The sequence below is a fragment of the Molothrus aeneus genome, chromosome Z (genome assembly GCF_037042795.1).
Source record: "Molothrus aeneus isolate 106 chromosome Z, BPBGC_Maene_1.0, whole genome shotgun sequence".
Classification (NCBI taxonomy): domain Eukaryota; kingdom Metazoa; phylum Chordata; class Aves; order Passeriformes; family Icteridae; genus Molothrus; species Molothrus aeneus.
Window position 1 is genome coordinate 6802383 of NC_089680.1, and position 22284 is coordinate 6824666.

General features: G+C 38.6%; 1 protein-coding gene across 1 annotated transcript in view; it reads right to left on the reverse strand.

Moving 5' to 3' along the window:
• KIAA1328 (KIAA1328 ortholog) overlaps positions 1 to 22284 on the reverse strand; it is a 173274-nt gene that overhangs the window by 50297 nt on the left and 100693 nt on the right. Inside the window, 2 exon segments of the mRNA XM_066569195.1 lie at positions 3984 to 4079; positions 6931 to 7616. Coding sequence (XP_066425292.1) covers positions 3984 to 4079; positions 6931 to 7616 — 782 coding nt within the window.

Below are 22284 nucleotides of genomic sequence, written 5' to 3' on the forward strand. Positions count from 1 at the left end.
TTTATTTTAGATTTAAATTATTTGGAGGGGGGAACTGAGTGAACAAACTTGGATATGCCTGGGACAGCAGGGGGAGCTGCGAGTCTGCATTCCTCTGCAGGTCTATTTAATTGCATTGAATATTTGGACAAAAGCACATTACCACAGAAAGATGCCTGCTTGTCTAACAAGCCTCAGAAAAGCAAGTTCATAACAAAGCATTAAACAAGGAGCAACAGATAATTGTCACCTTCTCTCACTAGATAATAAAAATAGTTACATCATAAACATAAAAATCTTTTAAAAGACCCCTGACAGCACTCCCTCCTGGAAATATCACCATAGCAATGAGCATCCAGCTACAGGGGAAGTATCACTGAATCCTGTGCTTGATATTTTCAAGTAACTAAAAATACTAACTGGCAAAAATACGCATGGGTGATGTAGAATGAGGCACACAAATATAAAGAGCCTTCAATGAAATTAAAGGTGGCAAATTCCACCTGCAAATCTTTAATACCCCAAGAAAAAATCCTTTCACCAGGCAGCATACATTGAACGAGTGCCTGCAGATAACTGTAAACACATCTGATAGCTGCTGTGTCCAACAATTCCTATTTGAAACACTTTGCACAGGTTTGTGTAGAGGCTCAGTGGCAGAATTGTGTGAAATCCAAGGCAAAGGTGCCTGTTAGAGAGGAGGCAATAAAGAGCCATACTAGCAGAGCCGTATAGGAAACCTAAGACTTGGAAAAGCAGGGAATCTTGAATGTTAAGATTTAGGCACACAGCAGCACTCTGGGGAGGGGTGCTTGCACAGTGAAAAACTGTGTCTCCTCAAGCTGGTTCCATTAAATACATCTTATTTCCATGCCATTCAGATCAAAGTTAAGATTAAACAAAGGAGGGAAGAGTTTTAAAATTCCTTTCCCAGATGCAGATGTCAGGAGCACACACAAAAGCAGGTGCTGGGTGTATTGATCCTACTGAATACGCATGGAGTGGGTACTTGAGCATGTACCAAGCATCTGTGTCTGGGAGATGGAAAGCACTTTGTAAAAGCCTGTTTTATGCTAAACAAATGCATCAGGTTATGTTTTTATTTTGAATATTTTAAAGCATCTTGCACATTGGCGCAGACTTGAAAAGAAATTATACAGACAACTTGCCATTAATTGCACAAGCTACCAACTCCGTAGCTGCAAATTGTCTGTGGGCTCACTTAGGAGCACTCCAAGCTACTGAAAACCATCCTCAATAAAACCTGCTCTGACTGCTGCACCTTAGAGAAATGGAGATCCCGAATCTGAAGGTAGTTCAGGTCCCAAATGCTGGCCCAGCTGCAGCTAGGCAAAGGGAAAGGCACATTTCTTCTCAACATCAGGGAAGGGACAAATCCAACACTGCAAATTCCTACCAAACAGGCTGAGATGGACAATGCTTGCTGACAATGACAACAAAAGTACCTTAATAGCACATGTAGAAGAGAAAACAAAACAGGCACCCTTTGAAAACCTGGCTATAGTTTGAAGTGGCCCCTGAGATCAAAGTTTTCATTTTCACTAACAGACTATGAGGAAACTCTGCATCAGAAATCAAACTCTGCACGGTATTTGCTTGTGGAATCTTTTTTGCTTTCTTCAATAAGGGAAAAAATTAATCCCTACAGGAGATGACAAGATGCCTTTTAAACTACATACCTCATTTCTGACTAAAATTACCTTTCAATAGTCTGGCACAGCTGCATGCTCCTATTTGCTTTTTTTTTTCATTAAGGGTTCCTCTATTATTTGTACCCATCCTATAGCATTTACGCCTGGCAGTGATGCACATTCCCTTGTCTACAATTCTTCCTACAGATAGTAGAGGATAAATTGCAATTAGATTTTTGTTATTCTAGATAATTAACTCAAAATGAGCTGTTAATTATATTAAAAAACTAATGTTTTTTTCAGTTCTTGATTATATTATTAATTTTACCTTTCACTTCAGCAAGTTTCCTATTTTAAAGGTATTTCACTATTTCCTTTAAAATACCAGGATATTTTTAAAGTAAGTTTTGCTTATTTGAAGACTGAAATCAAGTTCTGTACTGTGAGATTTGCTAGAAGACCTCTCATGTATGCCCTGGAAGTCAGAGAGGGCTGATTTTCCACTACTGTTCTGTTGGAATTTGCTGTAACAAGAACTGTTTTATACGTCAATTAAAAACCAAACACCACCACCACAAAAAAAAAGAAAAAATAATTTAAAAAAAAGAGCTCCGCATCATTAAAAAAACCAAAACAAACTAAAAAAAAAAAAAAAAGGTAGAAAAAAACCACCAAAAGGGACAGTTAAAAAAAGAATGTATGTCTACCAGCTCTTCCTCTTTTCTAAGACATGGCCACACACTCACACACTCTCCCTATCTGTACTGAAGAAAACATCACTTACATATTCAAATGCATAAAAGAGATAAATGGACTTGTCTTCTATGGCCTCTTTAAGCCTTACATTAGAGTAAATTATTTAGAGACCATTCATCTGGTAACCTTTGCAAAACTGAAGATGGCATATAAGAAGAAAAACTTCCAAGTGTTTTGCTGCCAAACTTTGTAACCAGCTGGCATGGCACCTTGAGACTGCTCAAACACACAATAACTTTGAAAAATTACAGTAAATTAAACCAGGGGAATGAAGATAGGGCGGGGAACCTTTTGAAATCTGGGACTCTCATTTTGTTAACAGCACAGGTTTTCTTCATTTTCCCTGTTAGAATATGTAGATATTTGCAGGTTTTTGGTTGCCAAGAAGCTCTGCAGATGTTCTAGGTTACATTTTTCCTCCAAGGGGCTTAATGCTGCTGCATCTTAAACATGTCATGACTCTCCATCTTTTTTGCTACAGTGATAATACTTTGATCACTTCAGTTTGTGTGAAAATGAAAGAAAAAAGCATCTGAGCGCAACAAAGATATGCCAGTAACTCACAGCAGCCAAACACCTGGTTAAGCAGTGAAGAATTCCAAGAAAACTAACAAATCCTGCTGTTCTGGAGAAAAAAAAAAAGGCTTATCCCTTTTCAGTCAAAAGGGATCTCAGAAAGAAAAATAAAATTAGTATAACAAAGTTAAAAAATAGGAAAAAATAAGGTATTGGACTCTTAGTTTATAAATGAATTATCAGTTCTTCCAGTATTCTTAGAACAGAGAAGTTTATTACTTTGAGGCATTCTCTTGTTGCTAAAGAAGAAGTCATTCAAAGCACAGCTGCTCATCTTGTCCACCATTCTTTGGTCAAAAGAACACCTATAGTTACAGCACAGAACAAGAAGCTGTTACTTTCTGAGAAAAGGAGAAAACCTTGCCAGTTTTTATTTGTTGCTTTCCTAATAAGCCTGAATCTTTTTCCAGTGTTAACTTGAATGCAACAGGGTAGGACAGAAGGAAAGTACAATAGTGTACTGATTGAAGTTTTAAATAGCAAGCAGGATGGAGATAAAGAGCTAAATATTGGCTTAACTCTGCTTCCAGTTATTTCAGTGGTAGTTTGCTCTCATCTCACTGAAGTAGAGGTGTAATGAGAGGTATTTAAAAAAACAAGTAACTGTCACCAACCACGGAAGATCTATCTGAGAGTTAAAGGATAATCTATTATTTACATCAGGTCCAAATAAAGACTAAGGCAATGTTCTGATCTTAATTTAAAAAGTAACAAGCAGCACCTAGAACAAAGAACTAAAACTAAGATTTTGTGAAAACTCCATTTTGCACTGCACTAAGAGGTAGCACACAAAACCTGAAGCCTCTTCAGGAAGTCACCTAAACTTTGAGTAATAACAGGTCAGCATAACTATTGAGTTGACTCATAAAACACAGCAGCCTATGAATTTTACCCTTCCTGCAGAAAAAAAGCTCTTAATCTGAAACAAACACATGAACAAATACACTTGGCAGGCAACAGCACACTGTCAAGAAGATATATTGACCCTGTGAAGCACTTAGAAGTGAAGAGAGAAATTACCTTAGCCCCATGCTGCTGCCATTCATCATCAGAGCAAGATCTCTGGGTGCTTCAGCAATGGGCACATCTTCTGAGCCAGGTACATGGCCTTTAACCCTGGAAAAGATAAGTTAGTTGCTTCTGCAGCTGGTCAAATCACACCAGGAACTTGCCACTAAAAGGTGACCTATGCGTCTACAAATGGGGCACTATTACACATTAAGTGCTTTAGCAATTATCTTCACACTTTCAAATATAATTTTGTATTGGAAGTCTGGTTCAGGCCCAGTGCCTTTGCTTCTAAGGGTTAACACAGGGACAACCTTAGCCAGTGTCACCCAGTTGAGTATTAGCATTTCAGCATTGGAAAAGGAAAACAATAGGGAAAAATCTGCAGTCTTTTCATTACAGAAACAGAAAAGTTTCATATGCAGATTACAGCACCAGAGCTCAAAGGCATCATGTGTAAACGGCGTAGAACAGAATTTGTATAAGATGGTTCTGTGTCCTCAAACTATGGGCCCACAAATGATGCTCCATTCTTAACAGATCACTCCACCTTCTCCTTTCTCTCCAACAAAGACAGAAAGTTAAGGTACGCGTATTTCTCCTTTTTTTGACTAAAATTCCTGTTTCCAAGCTTTGCTTTTACTGGGCTGCTCCAGTGAGGCTTGAACCAGGAGGAGCCACTGAACTGCACATACACACCATTTTTGATAGCTGAGCAAGTATTTCACATGGAGAGTAGCTGCAAACTTAAAATTCTACTGTCATGTGAGGCTAAGTAGAGAAATGTGGAAAATTAAAAGCAGTTATGATGCAGTGCGGCAGAAAAAATTATCAACTCACACTTTAGCTAAAAGATTAGAAAAGTTTCTTGCCAATTACTGCAACTGGTCAAACCTCTTATTTGTCATTCAATGACAATGGACCTTAACCAGCACTCCCCCCAGGCAGAAGGACAGACAAAAATAAATATTATCTGGAAAAAAAAATTTTCTTGTGTTGTTTTTTATGCTGTTTTGATGTTCTAACTCAGTTAGAACCTCCTGACAATGAAGCAAAGGTTATTTGAGCTTAGCTAAACAAATTTTTATTGTTAGCAGTATATAAAATTACTCTGTTACCAAGTGCAAAATGAATTATATATTTGGAACTGAAACAAAACTGTGATGCCTAAGAGATTTACCTCTAAATATCAAGCATTTAATTCTAAAGATACTGAAATATTTTTAAGAGAAAACGCATTATATTCCAGTTGTTTTCTTAGAGAGAATATGGCAAATCTGACTTCAGATGTACCTGTGAAAAGAGATCACAAAAGTGCAAAGTCCTCAGATTGGTCATATATGGTTTTTTTCATAGAATTCTTTTTAGGTAGCCTAAAGCTCTGTAAACCACAAAGGACTTTTTCCAGAAAAAAAAATGTAGCTACAATAGATATAGTGGTACTAACAACCACTATATACATCATTACAGATATTTAAGGTGCATTTTTTTCTGAACTTGATGCCTCCAAACCTGAAAATTTTCCATTAGGAAAAAAAATCCACCAAAAAATTCAGTTTGTATGTCCTTCATATCTACTTGTTTTTCATTAGAGAGATGCATGCATAGAATTAAGGTATTTGATGATTAAGAATCCATCTGTTCCTACTTAATTCTCACCTGAAGTCATAATCCTTTGTTAGCAACTTCAGTCATTTTCAACACACACATTTGTGATTTCCTCCAAGACAAGTACTTTTAAAGCCACATAAACACATTATTTTCAATGTAAACAACAATCCAAGAAAACAAACAAAAGACGACCTAGATTACAGTACTCTCTTTTACAGTCTGAAAAGTAACCAGGGGGCTGAAATGAAGAAGGGTAAGTGATGTATTCCTCCATGGTGGTTACAGTACACAGATGTAGGAAGTGGGTCATCTAATGCAGACTCTCATGGGCTGCTGCTAGCAGCTGCCATATTAAAACAGTATAGAAATATCCATCCCTGTGAAACACTCCTACCGCCTCTTCCAAAAGACTGCAGATTTTTCTCTATTGTTTTTCCTTTCTAATGCTGAAATGCTAGTACTCAGCTGAGCTGCAAGGGCTAATTTAACCTGCTTCCATTCACTGTTCTGCTCACTTTAATAACATCATACCAAAAAAAAACAGTTGTTCCCTATTTCTCAAAGACTATTTAGATTGTCAGAAAAGTGTTACCTTCTGCAACAAACTCACAGGGCTTCATCTCACATTTCTATGGCTGTTCCATCTCCCTTCAAGTTTTAAGCAAATAATGTGCCTCAGTCTTGGCATTCTCCCTTTTCACTAACATTGCTGAAAAGAAAATGTCTTCACTACACTGTGTTTCCTTCCTCTTCCATAAATATATGGGGAAAAACTCCATATATTTTTACATATTCCATATACAAATATATATATATATATATATATATATATATATGTGTGTGTGTGTGTACATATGTAATGATCTTCATCTTTTCTATAAAACACACTCCTTCCAGTCCCAACCTAGGAGAGTGCAACCCTTCAAAACTGACCTTTCCAAGGAAGGGAGAATGCCACATTTATGTCATCCACGCTCACACTGCTTTCTTGCCAAATGTCTGTATTCTTTTCAAGTGCCTGCACTAAGATCAACCTCTCATTTTCTTCTACTGCTTCTCTTTTCCAACCTAGTCTTTTAGCAGTGTTTTTCTTCTGCCTTTCTTTCTACCACATACTGTTTTCCTCTGCTGCTTTCCACAGCTGTCATGCTGCTTCCCAACAGTATACACTAACAAACTAAAGTCTCCTCTCCTCTGAATCACTCTTAGAAATTGTGCCATAAGCCTTGCCTGTCTTGTTCTATTCTATTTATTGTTGCCTTGTTCTGTTCTCCCACTTAAATCAACTATTGCCCATGTGCTTATAAGAAATTTTAGAATTTTTTTAAATTGTAAGTCTCAAAATCACCTGTTATAATCCATACGGGATTGGTGTAGTTGCTGTTGTTTTAGGAGCAGTTTTGCTTCTTGCTTAGTCAATAAATGTTGGAGTCGCTCCTTTTCAATTTCCAGCTCCAGTTTTTGAAGAAGCAGCTTCTGCCTTCTTTCTTCATACAATCTTTTAGCCAGCTCTGTTTCCTTAGGGCCTGAGTCTGTGCTGTGATTCAGCCTAGAACCTCGACAGTGCCTGGAATGATCATAGGTCTTGTGAACTGTCCCTGAGTGTTTCTTAAGTACCTGGCTGACATAGCAGCTCTCTTCCATGCTCCCTGAGCTCCCCACGTGCCTCCAGGCACAGCCATGACTCACTTGCTGAGGGCATGCACTCTGAATTTCACTTGCCCTCTGGTCCATCTCCTGAGCTTGCTTTACATGGTGAGGGCTCCTCTGCTTGGCTGGGGAAATCACATTGTTGCACTTTCTGTGCAAGTCATTTTCCATTGGATACTCCTTCAGACATTCTTGATGGTTGCAATGCATTTCATTCCTGTAATCATGGTTATTCCTGCAAGGCTGAGAAAACACAACATGCGCTGGGCTCACAGCCTTCGGTGCTCTGCTGTTCTTATGAAGAGTCCAAGGTCCCCCAACACCCAAGTAGGAGCTGTCCAGCCCCAAAGAGTGCTGCTGGCACAAGCTCTTCCCACTGGATGCCTGCAACAGGAGAAACAATTTCCTGTAAATCACTAAAATTCATCTTTGTTCAACAATTTCCCTCAGTAAATGTGTTCTCCTCAAAACAGAGCTGCTGGTCCATGTTGATGGACATGCAGCCAAACCCCACAAAATGTTTACCAGAACACAGACACAAATGTGCTATCAAATCTACATTTCATTCCATCTACACAAGTGTAATAAATGTAAAACTACTGTCTGCAGGATCCTCAGCATAAAATGAGTCACTTCAGAGTATCAAGTAGTTGTGAGCATCTAGGGTTACATAAAATCAACTTGAAGAGTGGCAAAAAACATTAAATGTTAAGGTTTGAAAATGTTTAATTTTGAATACCGAGCCAAAAAATCCATTCAGCCACTATAAATACTCTTTGATTGGCCATTACACAGCAGGAGATTTGATGTAAAACATTTCACCTTGCACTGAATGGTATATTACTTACCGCTGGAAATTTGATGAGAGTTTTTGAAATATCTTTACAGAAACACAGATAAAAACCAACTACTTTCTGTAAAAAATGGTTGTACATCAAAAGCTGTCATTTAAATACAAAACGTTTAAATACAGCTATAAATGTAAGTGATTTTTCAATTAAGCTGGGCAAGTGATTATAGTCTGATAAAACTCTGAAGAAAACAAGCAACTGTAATTCACATTTGTCAACCCAGTACAAGCAAATTCTAGTGGTTTTGTTACAGTCATGGATATTATGTAATAGACATCACAATCCTAGCTACATCCTGGAGTATCTTTGCACTAAGGCTCATCTAGGCAGTTAAGCATTTGAGCTTTTATGAACATCACAACAGCAGTGTATCAGGCACACACATTTCTTTTGCTAGAATTGCACATTAATTTCAATAACAAACTGAATTTAAGCTTCTCCAGCCTTTGGGACCTTCCACAAAGATATGGGACTTTTTAATTACAGAAGCCAGATTTGTTAAAGATAGCAAAACTACTGCAGTAAGTGGTTTAGCAAGGAAATTTGGAATTCACTGATGAAAAAAAAAGAAAAGAAAGGTATTTTTTGCCCTCTGGGAATGCTTACAATAGAGAGGTATTGTGCACACAGAGTGCAAGACAAATCAGCCAGACCCAAACCACTCGAATTTAAGAATGCAAGCAAGTGTCCAGCAATGATTAGAAGAGAGATATAATACAAATCTATGCAGCATTTATATGTATAATTTAGATTCTTTTTTTAATAAATAAACAAAATACCAAATATACTCTGCTGCCCTTCAAGACAACCAATTACAAGTTTCTTGTAGACTTCACAGAATATAAATTAATGTGGATTAGCACCTGAATACTGATATTTTATTATTTCCAGTTTTGTGCATACAAATATATCCTCTCTCCCATGTGATTGAAAGCCAAGGATGTCATGTTTTGCCCCAAAGGGCTCAGTGAGTTGGAGGCATTTGCATTAATGTCAGTGCTAAATGTCTGAGGAAAGTCTGGTGCTTGGACTGGGTGAAAAGTGCAGGACACTAAAATATTTTAAAGTCAGAGGGGCTGGCAGGGCAACTGAGCAGAAATGCAACATGCTGCCAAAAAGACGGAGTTTTGTTATTTGTTATTTGCAGCATGCCATCCTTGTTGGCAATATTTTCCAGACAAATAAAGGCTACAGAGAGCCCTTTTAATCTGAATTAGACAATACAGAAAAGGACGATGCAGTCTCTCATTTCCCACATCACCTGTTTCTGGTTGTAGAGAATTTAGGGCACCTACAGGAAGAGGCTTTCAAGGTGGAGGGCTCTCCAGTCCCCACGGACAGCAGAAGGTCTCAGATCTGAAGATATTCTTAGAGCATCCTATCAGGGCTGGCAGTGTAGGGTGGCCACAGAAAGCAAAGACCTGTCTTTCTGCAACCCATAAATAGTAGTTAAAAAGAACACTTATAAAAACGTCTGAGAACACCACCTTTATTTTAGCGGTTTGCTGACTGAAGAGACAAGAGAATGTTAAGAAATCTAAGCACATGAATGAAGATTTTACAAAATAATCATCAGGTTTAAGAATAAAGGTCCACATTGCAAATTAACTTCATGGCTGAGACTCTATTACGAGTCCCTGAAGGCCCTAAAAGAGAGGTACCAGTTAGCATTTGTTGACCTTGGCCGCCATTAAGTCTGCCCTGATGGTCCCAGAAATGGCATTGACATTTAAAGACTTCATAACAAGGCAGAGAAACTTTAATGTTATTTCACAGATACAATATGTTTGCAGGGGGGGAAATTCTCATTAATGTCATTGAATGTGAGTGGGATTTTCTGATTTCTTTAGAAGGAGGAGGTCATGTTAGGCAGAAGACTGAGTTTCAACATGCCTTTGATGGCTACTCAGTACTATTCAGGGTCTAACTCCAAAGAAAAATTAACTATTGAGAGTCAGAAACTAGTCAACAACTTTTTTTTAGTAATTTGTGGGTTTTCTGCTAAAGCCATAATTGAAGATACAGCTGGATGGTAGACATTCCAAGGAAAATGGACTGACATTTACACTTTTGAGGGATGAAAAGAGACTGGTGTGTGACATGACAGATCTGCAAAATGCAGGTCAGGTAAAGGGGAAATGTAGAGGAAAGAAACATTGTGAAGACCTGCCTTCTTTTGTGAGTCTAAAGACACACAAGCATAAGGAATCAGGTAATTCCTAGAGGAGGCGTGGAAGTCATGACAGGCCATGGTGGAACAGCTGTGCTTGCTCCTCCAAGGAGCTCTTCCAGGCTTGCTGTGCCGTATTTAAAGATACAAGTCCCTCTAACTGAGGCTTAAACAAAATCAGACTGCTCCTTGTAAGGTAAGGAGTTAATAAGACTTGATCAGATGTGAAACTCTTGTGAAACAAGGAGATACTAAAAATGGTTTTATTAATCTTTAGAAGGATTTAAAGACGGAGACAGGTGTGGAAGTCTACAAAGTCTTTACAGCAACACCAGTAATTTTTGCTCAGGGATTCAGCGCAGAGCTTAAACAAACACCCAGTCCTTAAACTTCCTACGAACAGACAAACAGTGCACCAGTTTTATGCACGCAGCATTATGATCTCTGCAAATTGTTCTTAAATACAACTTGTGTGCTTTGCAGTTCTAATTCACAGCGCTGGCAGAGGAAGCACAGTTACAGACTGACTCCAGCACAAAGGGCTTTGTACTGCAAGGAATGAACTAGTAACAAAGCATATCTTTACAACACCAGCACAGGCAAGGTCTGGACAAATTTCATCACACGTACAAACATGTTTAAGAAACAGCCCGAAATCATTACCTTGAGAAGTCCTGCATTCTGAGGGACAAAAGCTGGCATCCCAGCTTTTGTAAATACAAAAATGTATGTAAAATACAATGCTGTAAGAGCAAAATTGCTGGAGATGCTAATAGCGTTAGGAGTTTAGTTCATTGCACCCAGGGCTGTAGTTTTTAGCTGAAATATGTCTGAATACTGGCAAAAGAGACAGTGAAGTAAAATAATTCTCAGTTGTATCTTGAGGACATTTCTCTAATCTGGATTTTCAGCTCAGGAGTTTCTCTTGGTGGGGTAGAAAGAGTGGAAGGAACAGGTTGATTCAGAACTAGTCTGTTTTTCTGATCTAAGTGGGGACGCAGAAGGAAACCCAGAAGAATGAACAGAAGCAGCAACCAGAGGAGAAATACAGAGATTTAAAGATATTTAAAGATGACACAGAGACGCACAGAAACCTTCAAGAGCACCATGGGCACATACTTAATGGCACGTACTCTTCACCAGTGTAGTTGTTCTTTGGACATGATCAGCAAAATTTATAAGGAAAAATTTGTTCATTGGAAGCATTGTCAAGTCCTGGCACAGGCTGTCCAGGGCAGTGGTGGAGTCACCAACCCTGAAGGTATTTATGAGACGTGCAAATGTGGTGTTTGATGACAAGTTTTAGTGGTGGACTTGGCAGTGCTGGGTTAATGGTTGGACTCAGAGGTGGTTTCCAACCTAAACAATTCTGTGACTCCATGAGTGACCCAGACGACACCCTCACTAAGGTATACAACCTAAACCTGGAACTCAGTCACCACTCTGAATGCTTGATATATGGGTCTCATCTGAATAAAGCTTGGCTTTGGGTTTCAGGTCTATCAACAGTATAAGCACTTGCTTTTGTCAGCAAAACGAGGCAAAATGAGCTTATTATATAAATAAACTCAGATAGGATATTGGGGCAACAGAAGTCCTGGTTTTAAGAACAATTACATCAAATTATAGGACTGTTTGAAGTAAGTTACAGTGATTAAGGAGCTATTCTTTCCAAGATTCTGTAAGAATTTATCAGGGAGAATGAAAAACCATAAAGATTTTAAAGTATATTAGTAGGATCTACTGAAGTCTATAATTTTTTTTCTTTAACTCATATAATCCTTTGTTAAAATCTGTACCATAAATAACCCAATATCAGTTATTACAAAGTGCCATGTAATAGTACAGCAACTGTCTCTGTCACTACCTAAGATAAATACAGTAGATAACTCCTAAGGTAAGCCAACCATTTTTCAAGCAAGAAACAAAGCACTATTTTCTGTAGAAATTATGTATAGCTATGATTGCCATATTCCACTGAATAAAACAAGTGGTCTCAAATGAAAAATACCATGAATGACAGTCACGAACCTGTATTTTTCCTGTAGAAATCTACTGAACTCAACATACTGAAAAGGCGTAGCTAAAAAAAAACATAGTATCACATCACAAAAAAGTGAATCTATAGCTGCTAGCTGACAGCAGAGGAACACCTCCTATATTTGTGCTGCCTTCAGTATTTTTTCTCCTCTTTGTTAAGAGGGTTTGAGCTGGCATGCCAGGTGCACAAAAAAACCTGCATTCAAAGTAGCATGTGAGAATTTGCTGGCGCTCAGCTTTGTGTATATTTTGCATTCATAAACATGTCACCCTTCTTCTCCAGCTACCCAAACACTGTTGATAATTGCTAACAAAAGCTCCCATTTCAGATCAGCAGACTGGTTTTACACTGCCTGATAAGGCAGTTAATAATACAGTGCTTCAAGAAAACTAAAGAGAGGTGTCTGCGTGCTGAGTCTTGGAAGTCACTGTGAGCAAAATGTCCATTAAGCCCACACAGTACCCACATGTGGCAGTCCAATATCTGGCCAATAAATTTAGGTAAACACGTTTGCTTTTCAAAAGAAAAATGTATCATTCCTGTTTGCACTATAGAAATATGCCACTACACTAATCTTGACAGCACCAGGTCCAGCTATTAAGATTCAATGTGCTGCCAACATTATAAAAATAATAATAAAAAAATCCCAATCTTCTGACTTCAATTTTTTACTTCTGCCCTTTATTTTACTGAAGAATCAGTAGTTCAAGACCTAGATAAATATTTCAAAAACTATACTATTTGTGAGCAGAGGAGGTCACTACCATTTCCCAGTGCATTTGGAGTTCATGTGAAATAAGGGCAAAAGAGTGATGAGCTGCATTTTTAACATGGGCATATACAGAATAGTTGTCTAGCTGATAGAGAATGTGTAATGCAACATCTGCACCGTACGCCTTGCCAAAGCCCATCCCAAATAAATGTAGTGCATTCTCCCTAGTGCAATTAACTCTTGTACTCTGGCAGGTTGTGCTAGAAGATCATCAAGGTAGATTACCTTCCAGCATATGAACTAAATACTTACAGGTGTTATATCATCAGTTATTACTTACAAACTTCTGCATTTAACAAGACATCCAGGCAAATGAATGATCTAATTTATGAATTATTTATAAGAATTTCACAGCATGCTCCTGGCGTCATCCATGGCCTTTTCCAGGTCATATGACACCAATTAGAGCTGAATTTTAAATTATTCAATAACCTGAACTCTCTTGTCATTTAACATATAGATATCAATGCAGTAAACAAGTTAAGTCTAATGGGCCCTGGAGGTTTGCATTCCTCCACCCATCAGCAGCAGAGGCTGTATGCTACCACTGGAATAGAAAATAACAGAATGCAGCAGTCAAAAACATTTGCAAGGTTTTAATAAGTTATTTTGCCTCCCTTAGGGATTTTTGTATAACTTACAAGCCCTGAATCTAAAACATATTAAAGTCCTTAGCTATGTGCTTTCAAAACAAAATTAGGACATAGCAAAAGAGCAAGTCTGACACTAACCCTAATTTAGGCCCTTAATTTGAAATGTAGTGGAAATTATGGAGTAAGCAAGATTTACTATGCACAACTCATTACCTTCAGGCTCTCCTACAGTAGAGCCAAAAATAGCCCCTCTCCCAACACAGATACACCTGCCTATAAAGATAAGGCTACACAGAGGAAAATGGAAATGTTAATTTAGCAGCTATCAGTTGACAGTGCACAGTTGAGGTGCATCTCATATTCCTCAACATTTGGGTGGCAAAAAGACTTCCACCATTCTTCTGTCCCAACAGCACTGGACACAGTTGTGATATAGAAACACATCAGGAATTGGGTACTTGCTTCAAGACATCACACTTCAGAAAGGTTTACAATTGCACCACATAATAAAAAAAAGTGAATGTAACAGCCTCCAAAGCACAGACACAATAAAAGATATCTTAAACCCATCATTTTCCATGATGCTACAAGAAGAACAAGAAGATATCAACAACAAAGATGATGAGATGAACAGCACCATTAGGTATTTTATTGTGCCTCAGTGTGAAGTCTACAGGAAATGCATGGCAAGCATGCCATGTCCTGGCTCCAAATCTCATGAGCGTGTGAGCATCACCCCCTATTCATTGCTGATCCACCCTGAGAAGTCCAACTCACATGGTAGAAAACTTCTGAGATTAGGGGTGCTCAGTACAAGCCTAAACCCTGCCTAGCACCAACAGATTTATTTTTATAGTACCTGTGCCTCAGCTTTCTGAAGGCTGCTAAACTAAACCCCACATCCACACCTCCAGATGGTGACTTGCAGACCCCTGTCTTGGAGGACACAGCAACTCCATTCATCTGCACACACATTTCCTTTGCCCACTGCTTTGCAAGGATTAAAAAGTTTCCTGAGATCTATCCAACACCAAAACGAAAAGATAGAAAGGGAGATGCTCAGCTTATCCATTTAAACACTATAGCAAGAAGTTCTCTAGCTACTGCTGTCAAGATAAATGCCAAAAAAATGATGTTGAGAAAACATCATGCCAAATAAGTAAAAACACACATATCCAAAATGTCTAACCAGATTAGCAAGAATAAGGATTTAGATAAAGCACACAACACTGGATTTTCTGCTCCCTGACCTTATCATAGGAGGGTGCTGCAACAGAGTTCTCTGTGGTTTTTTAAACTTTTTAAGAAAAATAGCAGAGAGGGGGGGAAAAGACAACTGCCTAATCTCTCAGCACACATTTTAAGAACACACAAAAATAGCTATAAGGGATTTTATTTTGGTTGGCAGCCAGATTTAACTTCATTGCTACACTGGGCAGCATTTGATTATTTCACATTAAGGGTAGTAACCTGTTGGACGACAAGAGGGAAGTTCATATTGGTTTTCATTAAAGAGTAATATCCACCATGTATTTGGTTTTTCAAGGTAACTTTTTCAAAGTTATTTTAAAAAGCAAACAGTTTTCCACTTGGAATCACAAGTTTAGCATATCACAGGCTACACATGTTCCCAGCTATTGCCAGTCTCTTTAGAATTCAATCAACATTCGCTCCAAAGTCATGCTTTCATAGTTCTAGTCACAAGACAAAAGGGCAAATATACTGTGACCCTTCTAAATAGCCCCGATTACTGTGATCAAACAGAAGCCAGATACTGATGTGGAGAAGAAGGTTCAGAGTTTGATGTGTGAAGATTACTGCAGAAGTAGACATTGAATCAGCATTTGCCAACGTGCACCTCACCATGACAGCCAATATTACCTTTCCCCTGTATTTGCAGTAGGGATAATTCTGGTACCCAGTGGGCAAGGATGAATTTTAAGTAACAGCCACTGTTCACTCTGAAAATTACAGAAAGTTTTACTTCCTTCAGGTGGCTCCTGCAGCGTCCCTGGGGTATGGACAAAGGCTTTAAATATTTTTGCAACACGAAGAAAGGAAGAGATGACATCTAGGAATTAAAAGTATGTTCAGAAGTAGGGACAGTGTTTTGGGAAAAGAAGGAAAAAAAACCCACAAAACAACTAGAAAGTTATTTAAATAATAAAGAAATCCCACACATGCAAAAGCATAAAATCTTTTGATTTTAAGAGTGGAAAGGTGTGCCTAAGCAAGCGCTTTCTGTCAGGAGTGTCCTTGCACTAAGAGCTAGACAGCATTTAGATTCTGCTAATGATCCCATCTCTGGGAAATAATTCATAAAAAGTAAACAGTAATTTTCATATGCCTGCCCTTTTGATCTTACATTTGTAGGGAGTATCCTGAGGCTAGCCGTGGGCGCCCTCGTGGCTCTGGCTGATTGACCTCTAATCTGCCCCTCAAGTAACGATCATGCCAAGGAATGACAACAAGAGTTGCAGACATTTCAGTGCAATCTCATTAAAGACAGACTGACTCACTTCATCTTGTCAAAGAAGAAGTTTCACACAAGAAATAAAAGCTTTTTAGAGGGATTATTTTATTTTGTAATGATGCTGTTCTTCGGAACAAAGACTGGAACAAGACTAATGCACCAGGACTGGTACAGAGCTTTACATTCACTGGCCAAATGCCGGTGCAAGACACAGTTATGTGGTAAATAGTCTTGGTAGCAGAAAATTAAGAGTGTCTTCTAAAAGAATCAAGTCGGAACCATAGTACTTGACCTCTCCACATTTCAAAAAAGTACAGATACCATTTATAAGATAGCAGTTGTCTAAGTGACTGCTCATATCTCATCAGCCACACAGCTTTGACATCCCAGCCTGTGTGGTTTTTTACCCCATTCTAACCCTTAGTAAATGCAAGAGGGGTCCTTATGTCCCTATGTCTCACTGGGTATGAAGCTAAGAGAGAAAACAGCCAGTCCAGAGCAGCTGACATCCAGAAACTCTCTGTCATGCCAAAACTTGCTATCATGCTAAGGTGAATAATTTATTGAAAAAAGAGAGTGAAGAAACTACAAATCAATCTGCTGGAATCCAAAGAAATGGGAGCACACACTATTTCCTGTATTAGAGTAATACTGAAAAAGCATGCATGCCCCCAACACACTGCAACAACGCAACAAAGAGATTAATGAACAAGTAGCAATGGAGCATTAGAGCTGCCACCAAAGTGCTTACAACACTAAGTTGTATCTGAATGGTGGCACAACTCTATCATGGGCATATATATTGCATATATATTATGCTTCCACTTCCTGTTTCAGTCTTTCCACTGTTTATATCCCTGCTCTTGTCAGATTCTCTTGCCTCAGCAAGAAGTCAACATCTTAATTTACAGTTACGTAAGAAAAGCACTCTGCAAATTGAAAGGATTTGATTTTTTTTGACTAAGAACATATGTAGCCGTAAGTTTTTTGCAAACTACAACTAGTCCTGAAGAAGTTACACCTAAGCATGATACCTCATGATCTCTTACCTAATCTGACAGTCTCTGCATTGGACACAAGTCCCTGAGACCTCTGAGCAACACAGGCAAATGATCTCATGGGAGTCCGGAAGGCTCAGCTTGCTGAACATAAAAATTCAAGGTTCTCTTGGCACACAGGCTGTGATTTCAGTGAGAGATTAAATGTTTTCTCTTTGGCAGGCTTGCAGTACATCAAACAGGTTCATAAATTAACTAACGAAAGACTGCATGCAAAGTTGAACCAAGGAATAGGAACAGGCATGGAGAAAATAGCCATCTCTCATTCCTGGAGTAAGCCAGCTATTGTCTTCTGGAGCTTACCACCAACATGCTGACTCCACAACATTCCCACCACACTTGAAATGCCACAATGGATGTTCCAGCAGATATTCCATGTATGGCTGAGGCTCCTTTAGAGCTGAGGGCATTCTGAAGTGGGTTTAGTGCTGTTGGAGGTGGCAACCACTGACAGAGGGAAATGACCTCTGATATATCAAGCTACAAAGATCAGCTTCCTCTTGACCTATGGAAATGGATCTTTTACAGTCCTGCTTAACACCATAAAGTATAGCAATATTGTCACAGCTATTATTTGCATAAAATGGTGCTAGATGTGTTGTAGAGCAGTTTGACAGTCCAGCCTAATGGGTCTCAGCTGCAGAATATTGATATAAAGGCTCTTCTATAGTAACCATAGGCCATTAGGTTGTCTGAATGGACATCCATCACTACCAGCTTGTGTGAAGAAGAACATTAAGTTAAAAAGGCATGACCAAGAATAAATTGAAAGGCCCTTCACTACTCCAGGGCAGCAGTGACTTTGTGAGGCAATCACTTTCACTCTGTGGCACTGCAGTCTGGACAGACAGACCAAGTAAAACCACCCACAGGTTTATGAAAGTGAGTTCAGTTTCATAAAGCTCTCAAAGTCTCAGCAACTGCAAGAGCCAGAAGAAACATGACATCCTTGCACGAAGCTGGGCCTTGGTCACAGGCACACAAAAATATGCAAAGTAACTATGTTAACATAGTCCCACATTAATAGTTAGCAAAACACTGTGCCCTGCTTACAAGCTGCCGGACAGGGACATGGAAAGACAGTTTCCAGCTGTGAACCCCTACATTATAATCCTTTCAAGATGCAGATGTGGACCTTCCTTTCAATAGAGAACCATTATTTTGTTGTGTTGTGCCAATTTAAGAGCTCTATTGTGATAAGCAGGTACTCCATACCACTTCTGTGCCATTTCCAGCCAGTATCCTAATACAAAAAAAGAAAAATCTTTCCCCACATTACAGCAATTAATGTAGCATATAAAGACAAATTAAATTTGACCTTAATTATTCTCAAGCAGGGAACCAATTTTTGATGGGGATTTTTTTTTCCCAGGGTAAACCATAGAAGTTTGTGGTTCTTATATTTTACCTTTCCTCTAGTTTATCCTTCCCCACTTTGTGAACTCAATCTGTACAGTAAGACTGCACAAATGCTGAAAGCAGAAGCACCCCATGATGCAGAAAGCAGAGAAAGGCCATGATGCCAAAAGGTAGAAATTTTTGAAGTTCTGACAAAATTCTAATGCAAAGTTGAACCCTCTATCTGGGTTCCCAGGCCACTTCTTTGGATAGAGTTAGTTAATAAATGTATTCTGATTACCAGGCTTAAGCCTTTCTTATTCCATTTGAAAGAGCTGCACTTCAGCTCTCTTCCTTAAACTCTGGATTCAACAAAGAATAGTAACGCTTTGAGGCTGAAAATCTCTAAAACCACTCAGTGCCAACTTTAACAGGAGCAGAATTAGGTCAACAGTAAAATTCACTCCCTCCAGGAACAGAGTTTGAACCATCCAGCTGAGCAGAGAAGAAATTCTCACCACATGTTTTCATATCTGTAAAGTCCCTTGGGATTTGTAAATAGTGAAAAAAAAAATTCCAAATATTGTTGTAGAGCAGAAAGTGCTATCCTACTGGAGAAGTAAAAAAACCCCAGAGATTGTGCATCCCTCGTAGTTACATATTAAATAAGTACATCTTTTGAAGTGTTACAAACTTGATGGGGGAAAAGACATGAAGTCATAAGTTTTCGGAAGAACTGAGTGGGAGGGGAAAAAAAAAAGGAAGAAGGGAAAAGAGTCAAGAAGAAATCCAAATCACATCAGTTCAGTCAGGAATTTAAAATGAATTTTCTTTAATTAGCTGAACTGTAATACAAATTAAAACTGAATTTCTTGTTCATAGCATATTCATTGGAGGGGAGGGGATGCAGCTGGCTATTTCCAGAGCAGTTCAATCTTGTCCAGTTCTGCAGGACTGAACAGGAGCCAGTTTCCGTCCTTCTCAAAAAGACCAAAAAGCAACTTGGCAGCAGAGAGTCTGACTGCAAACTCCATCTCAGAAATACTTATTAAGCACGACAAACCTGTGGCAATTGTGACTAAACTCATTAAAATCACTACAGATTATTTAAAGTCTTCATGCCTGACATTCAAGTCCCTTATTGTGCTTTAAATGTCCAGGAAAAGAAGCTGTAGACACAGGGCAGAAATGAGGGCTTTAATACCACAGCAGATCGCTACGTGATGAGCAAAAGGAGTCTGGTCCCACACCGTATCTTTGGCATGAAATGTTAAACTTGATTGATTATAGAATTTCCCCTTGTTTTTGAAATCTTTTGCTTTCTGATGGCAGAACTGTTGATGATATAAATGCCCAAGCCCAGCTTTCAGTCTGGATAATGACCAGAAGCAAAGTAATCAGATCTCTTGGATCAGTGTCTGTCTCATGATATGAGATAAGATTAATAGTTTCATGCTGATTTGCCATTTCCTAGAGTAGTGTTAAATTACAAATTTACAGGGGGGTGGGAGGGGATGTGTACCGTATGAAACTCTCAGAAAAGGGCAAAACCAAAGCACAGTTATCATAAGATAAAACCATAAAACAATCACAGCCCTTGGGGGACCAGAAGCTCTGTGCACTCCGTGCAGCCTCTCATGTGTCAGATCATCACAGGGTGCCTGGTTATTTCATGATAAGATTATCTAATGTTAATCTCGCCACTAGAATTGCCTGCAATAAAAATGTTACAAACTTTCTAATTTTAATTACTGGGTTCATGAAGATAACTACTTCAATTCTGTTTGAGGAGGAAAAAAAAAAAACCACAACAAAAACATTCCCCATGCTTTCTCTGAAGCTGGGAGTACTTCAAATACCAAAACTAGATTGGATGATTTTCCATATCTTTATTTCTGTGACTATTAACTCCTTTCTTCCCTTCTATTTTCACCCAGTCACCCTAACGCAGGACATGTGTCAATAGGATATAGGATAGAGGATATACATGTGTCAAGCGTCTATAGGACAACACAGTTTCTTCCATTTAATTTCACAAATTACAACAAAAAAGTGACAAATACCTCAAAAGAAAAATAGAATGCACCTATAAGTAAGCGTTCTTGAAATAATGCAGAAGGGGAAACTTTTCCTAACTAAAAATTGTCAATGTGTGTGATGACCTTAGCATCAGCTAGCAGAAGTGGCAACCCAGACTGTAACAACTCCAACAGCAGAAGCATACGAGCTAATTCCCGGGAGAAGATTTCTGTGGAGCAATCTCTTCAGAACCCACCACCAAGCTACTGAAGAGAGAATCTCAGGTGTTACTTACACTAACTGGTGTTGTAACACATGCGCACACACACATCCTCCTTGCATTCTTATACCTGCAAAGCTTGTATAATAAATATTTCCCTCCCACTACCCTAATGCCCAGTGGCAAATGACTGCAGAGCCACACATGCCATTTACTGCCATAGGACTTCAAACTGCAGACAAGAACTTTCAAAAGGAAATACTGCGCAAAAATCCTTTATGGAACTAATTCTTGGGGGCAGTGGGGTTCCTCAGGAACACAACATTAAATAGGAGGAACAAAGTCAAGCTTAAGGACTCAGAAAATTCAAGAACAATACAATACAATTGATTACATTGTATCAACTTGATCTGGTCCAAAATCACAGTGTCACCAGGGACCCTTGTTAACTCCTTAATAGTCCACAGTTTGGGTCAGATGATACATTTTTCATCAAACCTTATTATTATTGAATTAAGAACTTCACATTACAACAAAATAAGTTTCTCACAAGAGTTGTAACCTGGTAAAACCAAATAAATATGTCCTAATCACACTGCCTTTGGATACTATTCTATTGGATGCTATGTAATTTTCTGTAGATGAAAGTAGAAAATAAGAACATTTGAAGCAATTTAAAAAATAGATTTGTCATTTTACTCACTGGTATGATACAATTTGCTTATACATCAGTTATTTTATATATGCATACATAATCTATTGCCTGCATTTTCCTTGTGCCTTTAGCATAAAAACAGATAGAGAAAAATCTAGATGTGTATTTCTTCTGAGTTCACCCGTTCCTGCTGTTTGTTTCTCACCTGAAGTCATAATCCTGTCTTTGACATCATAATCATTTGCACAGCCACCAATTGAGATGTCACAAATGGAGGATTATGGCCAGGTGGGGAATAAGCAGCAGGAGCCGTTGAACTCTTAAGAAACAAACCTCTTGTTTTCATGCAAATGTCCTTCATAATAGAGAACAAAAGAACAAAGGGAGAAAGCTACAATGGAGAGAAAAATACAAGGAGCCAGATTGTTTCTAAATACATGTCTCCCTCAAGTTCCCTCTGAGGAGTCAGCTGCCAATTAACAACTGCACAAATCATTACAAAAATAAAACAAAACTTGACATCTGATGATTGAATTCCTCCCACTGCCCCCACTACACCTATACACAGTTTTCTACTTAACATGAAATCAGCAGAAATACAAGGCACTTTGAGAGAACTTGTAACCTTTAGAGGTATTTATATATTCCTGGCAGTAACTAAGCCTTCTTCTCCTTGGTCTACAGATGAAGACACTGAGGTCAAAGAATACACAGGACCTCTCTGAATCTCACTCACAAACAGATTGCTGAAGGTATTAGTTATTATAAAATTTAAAGCTAAAGTGGCAAAAATTCTGGAGGAACAGAAAACCCATAGCTCCAGTTGCAGTCCAATGGGAGGCTGCTGCAGAAGGGCTACTCT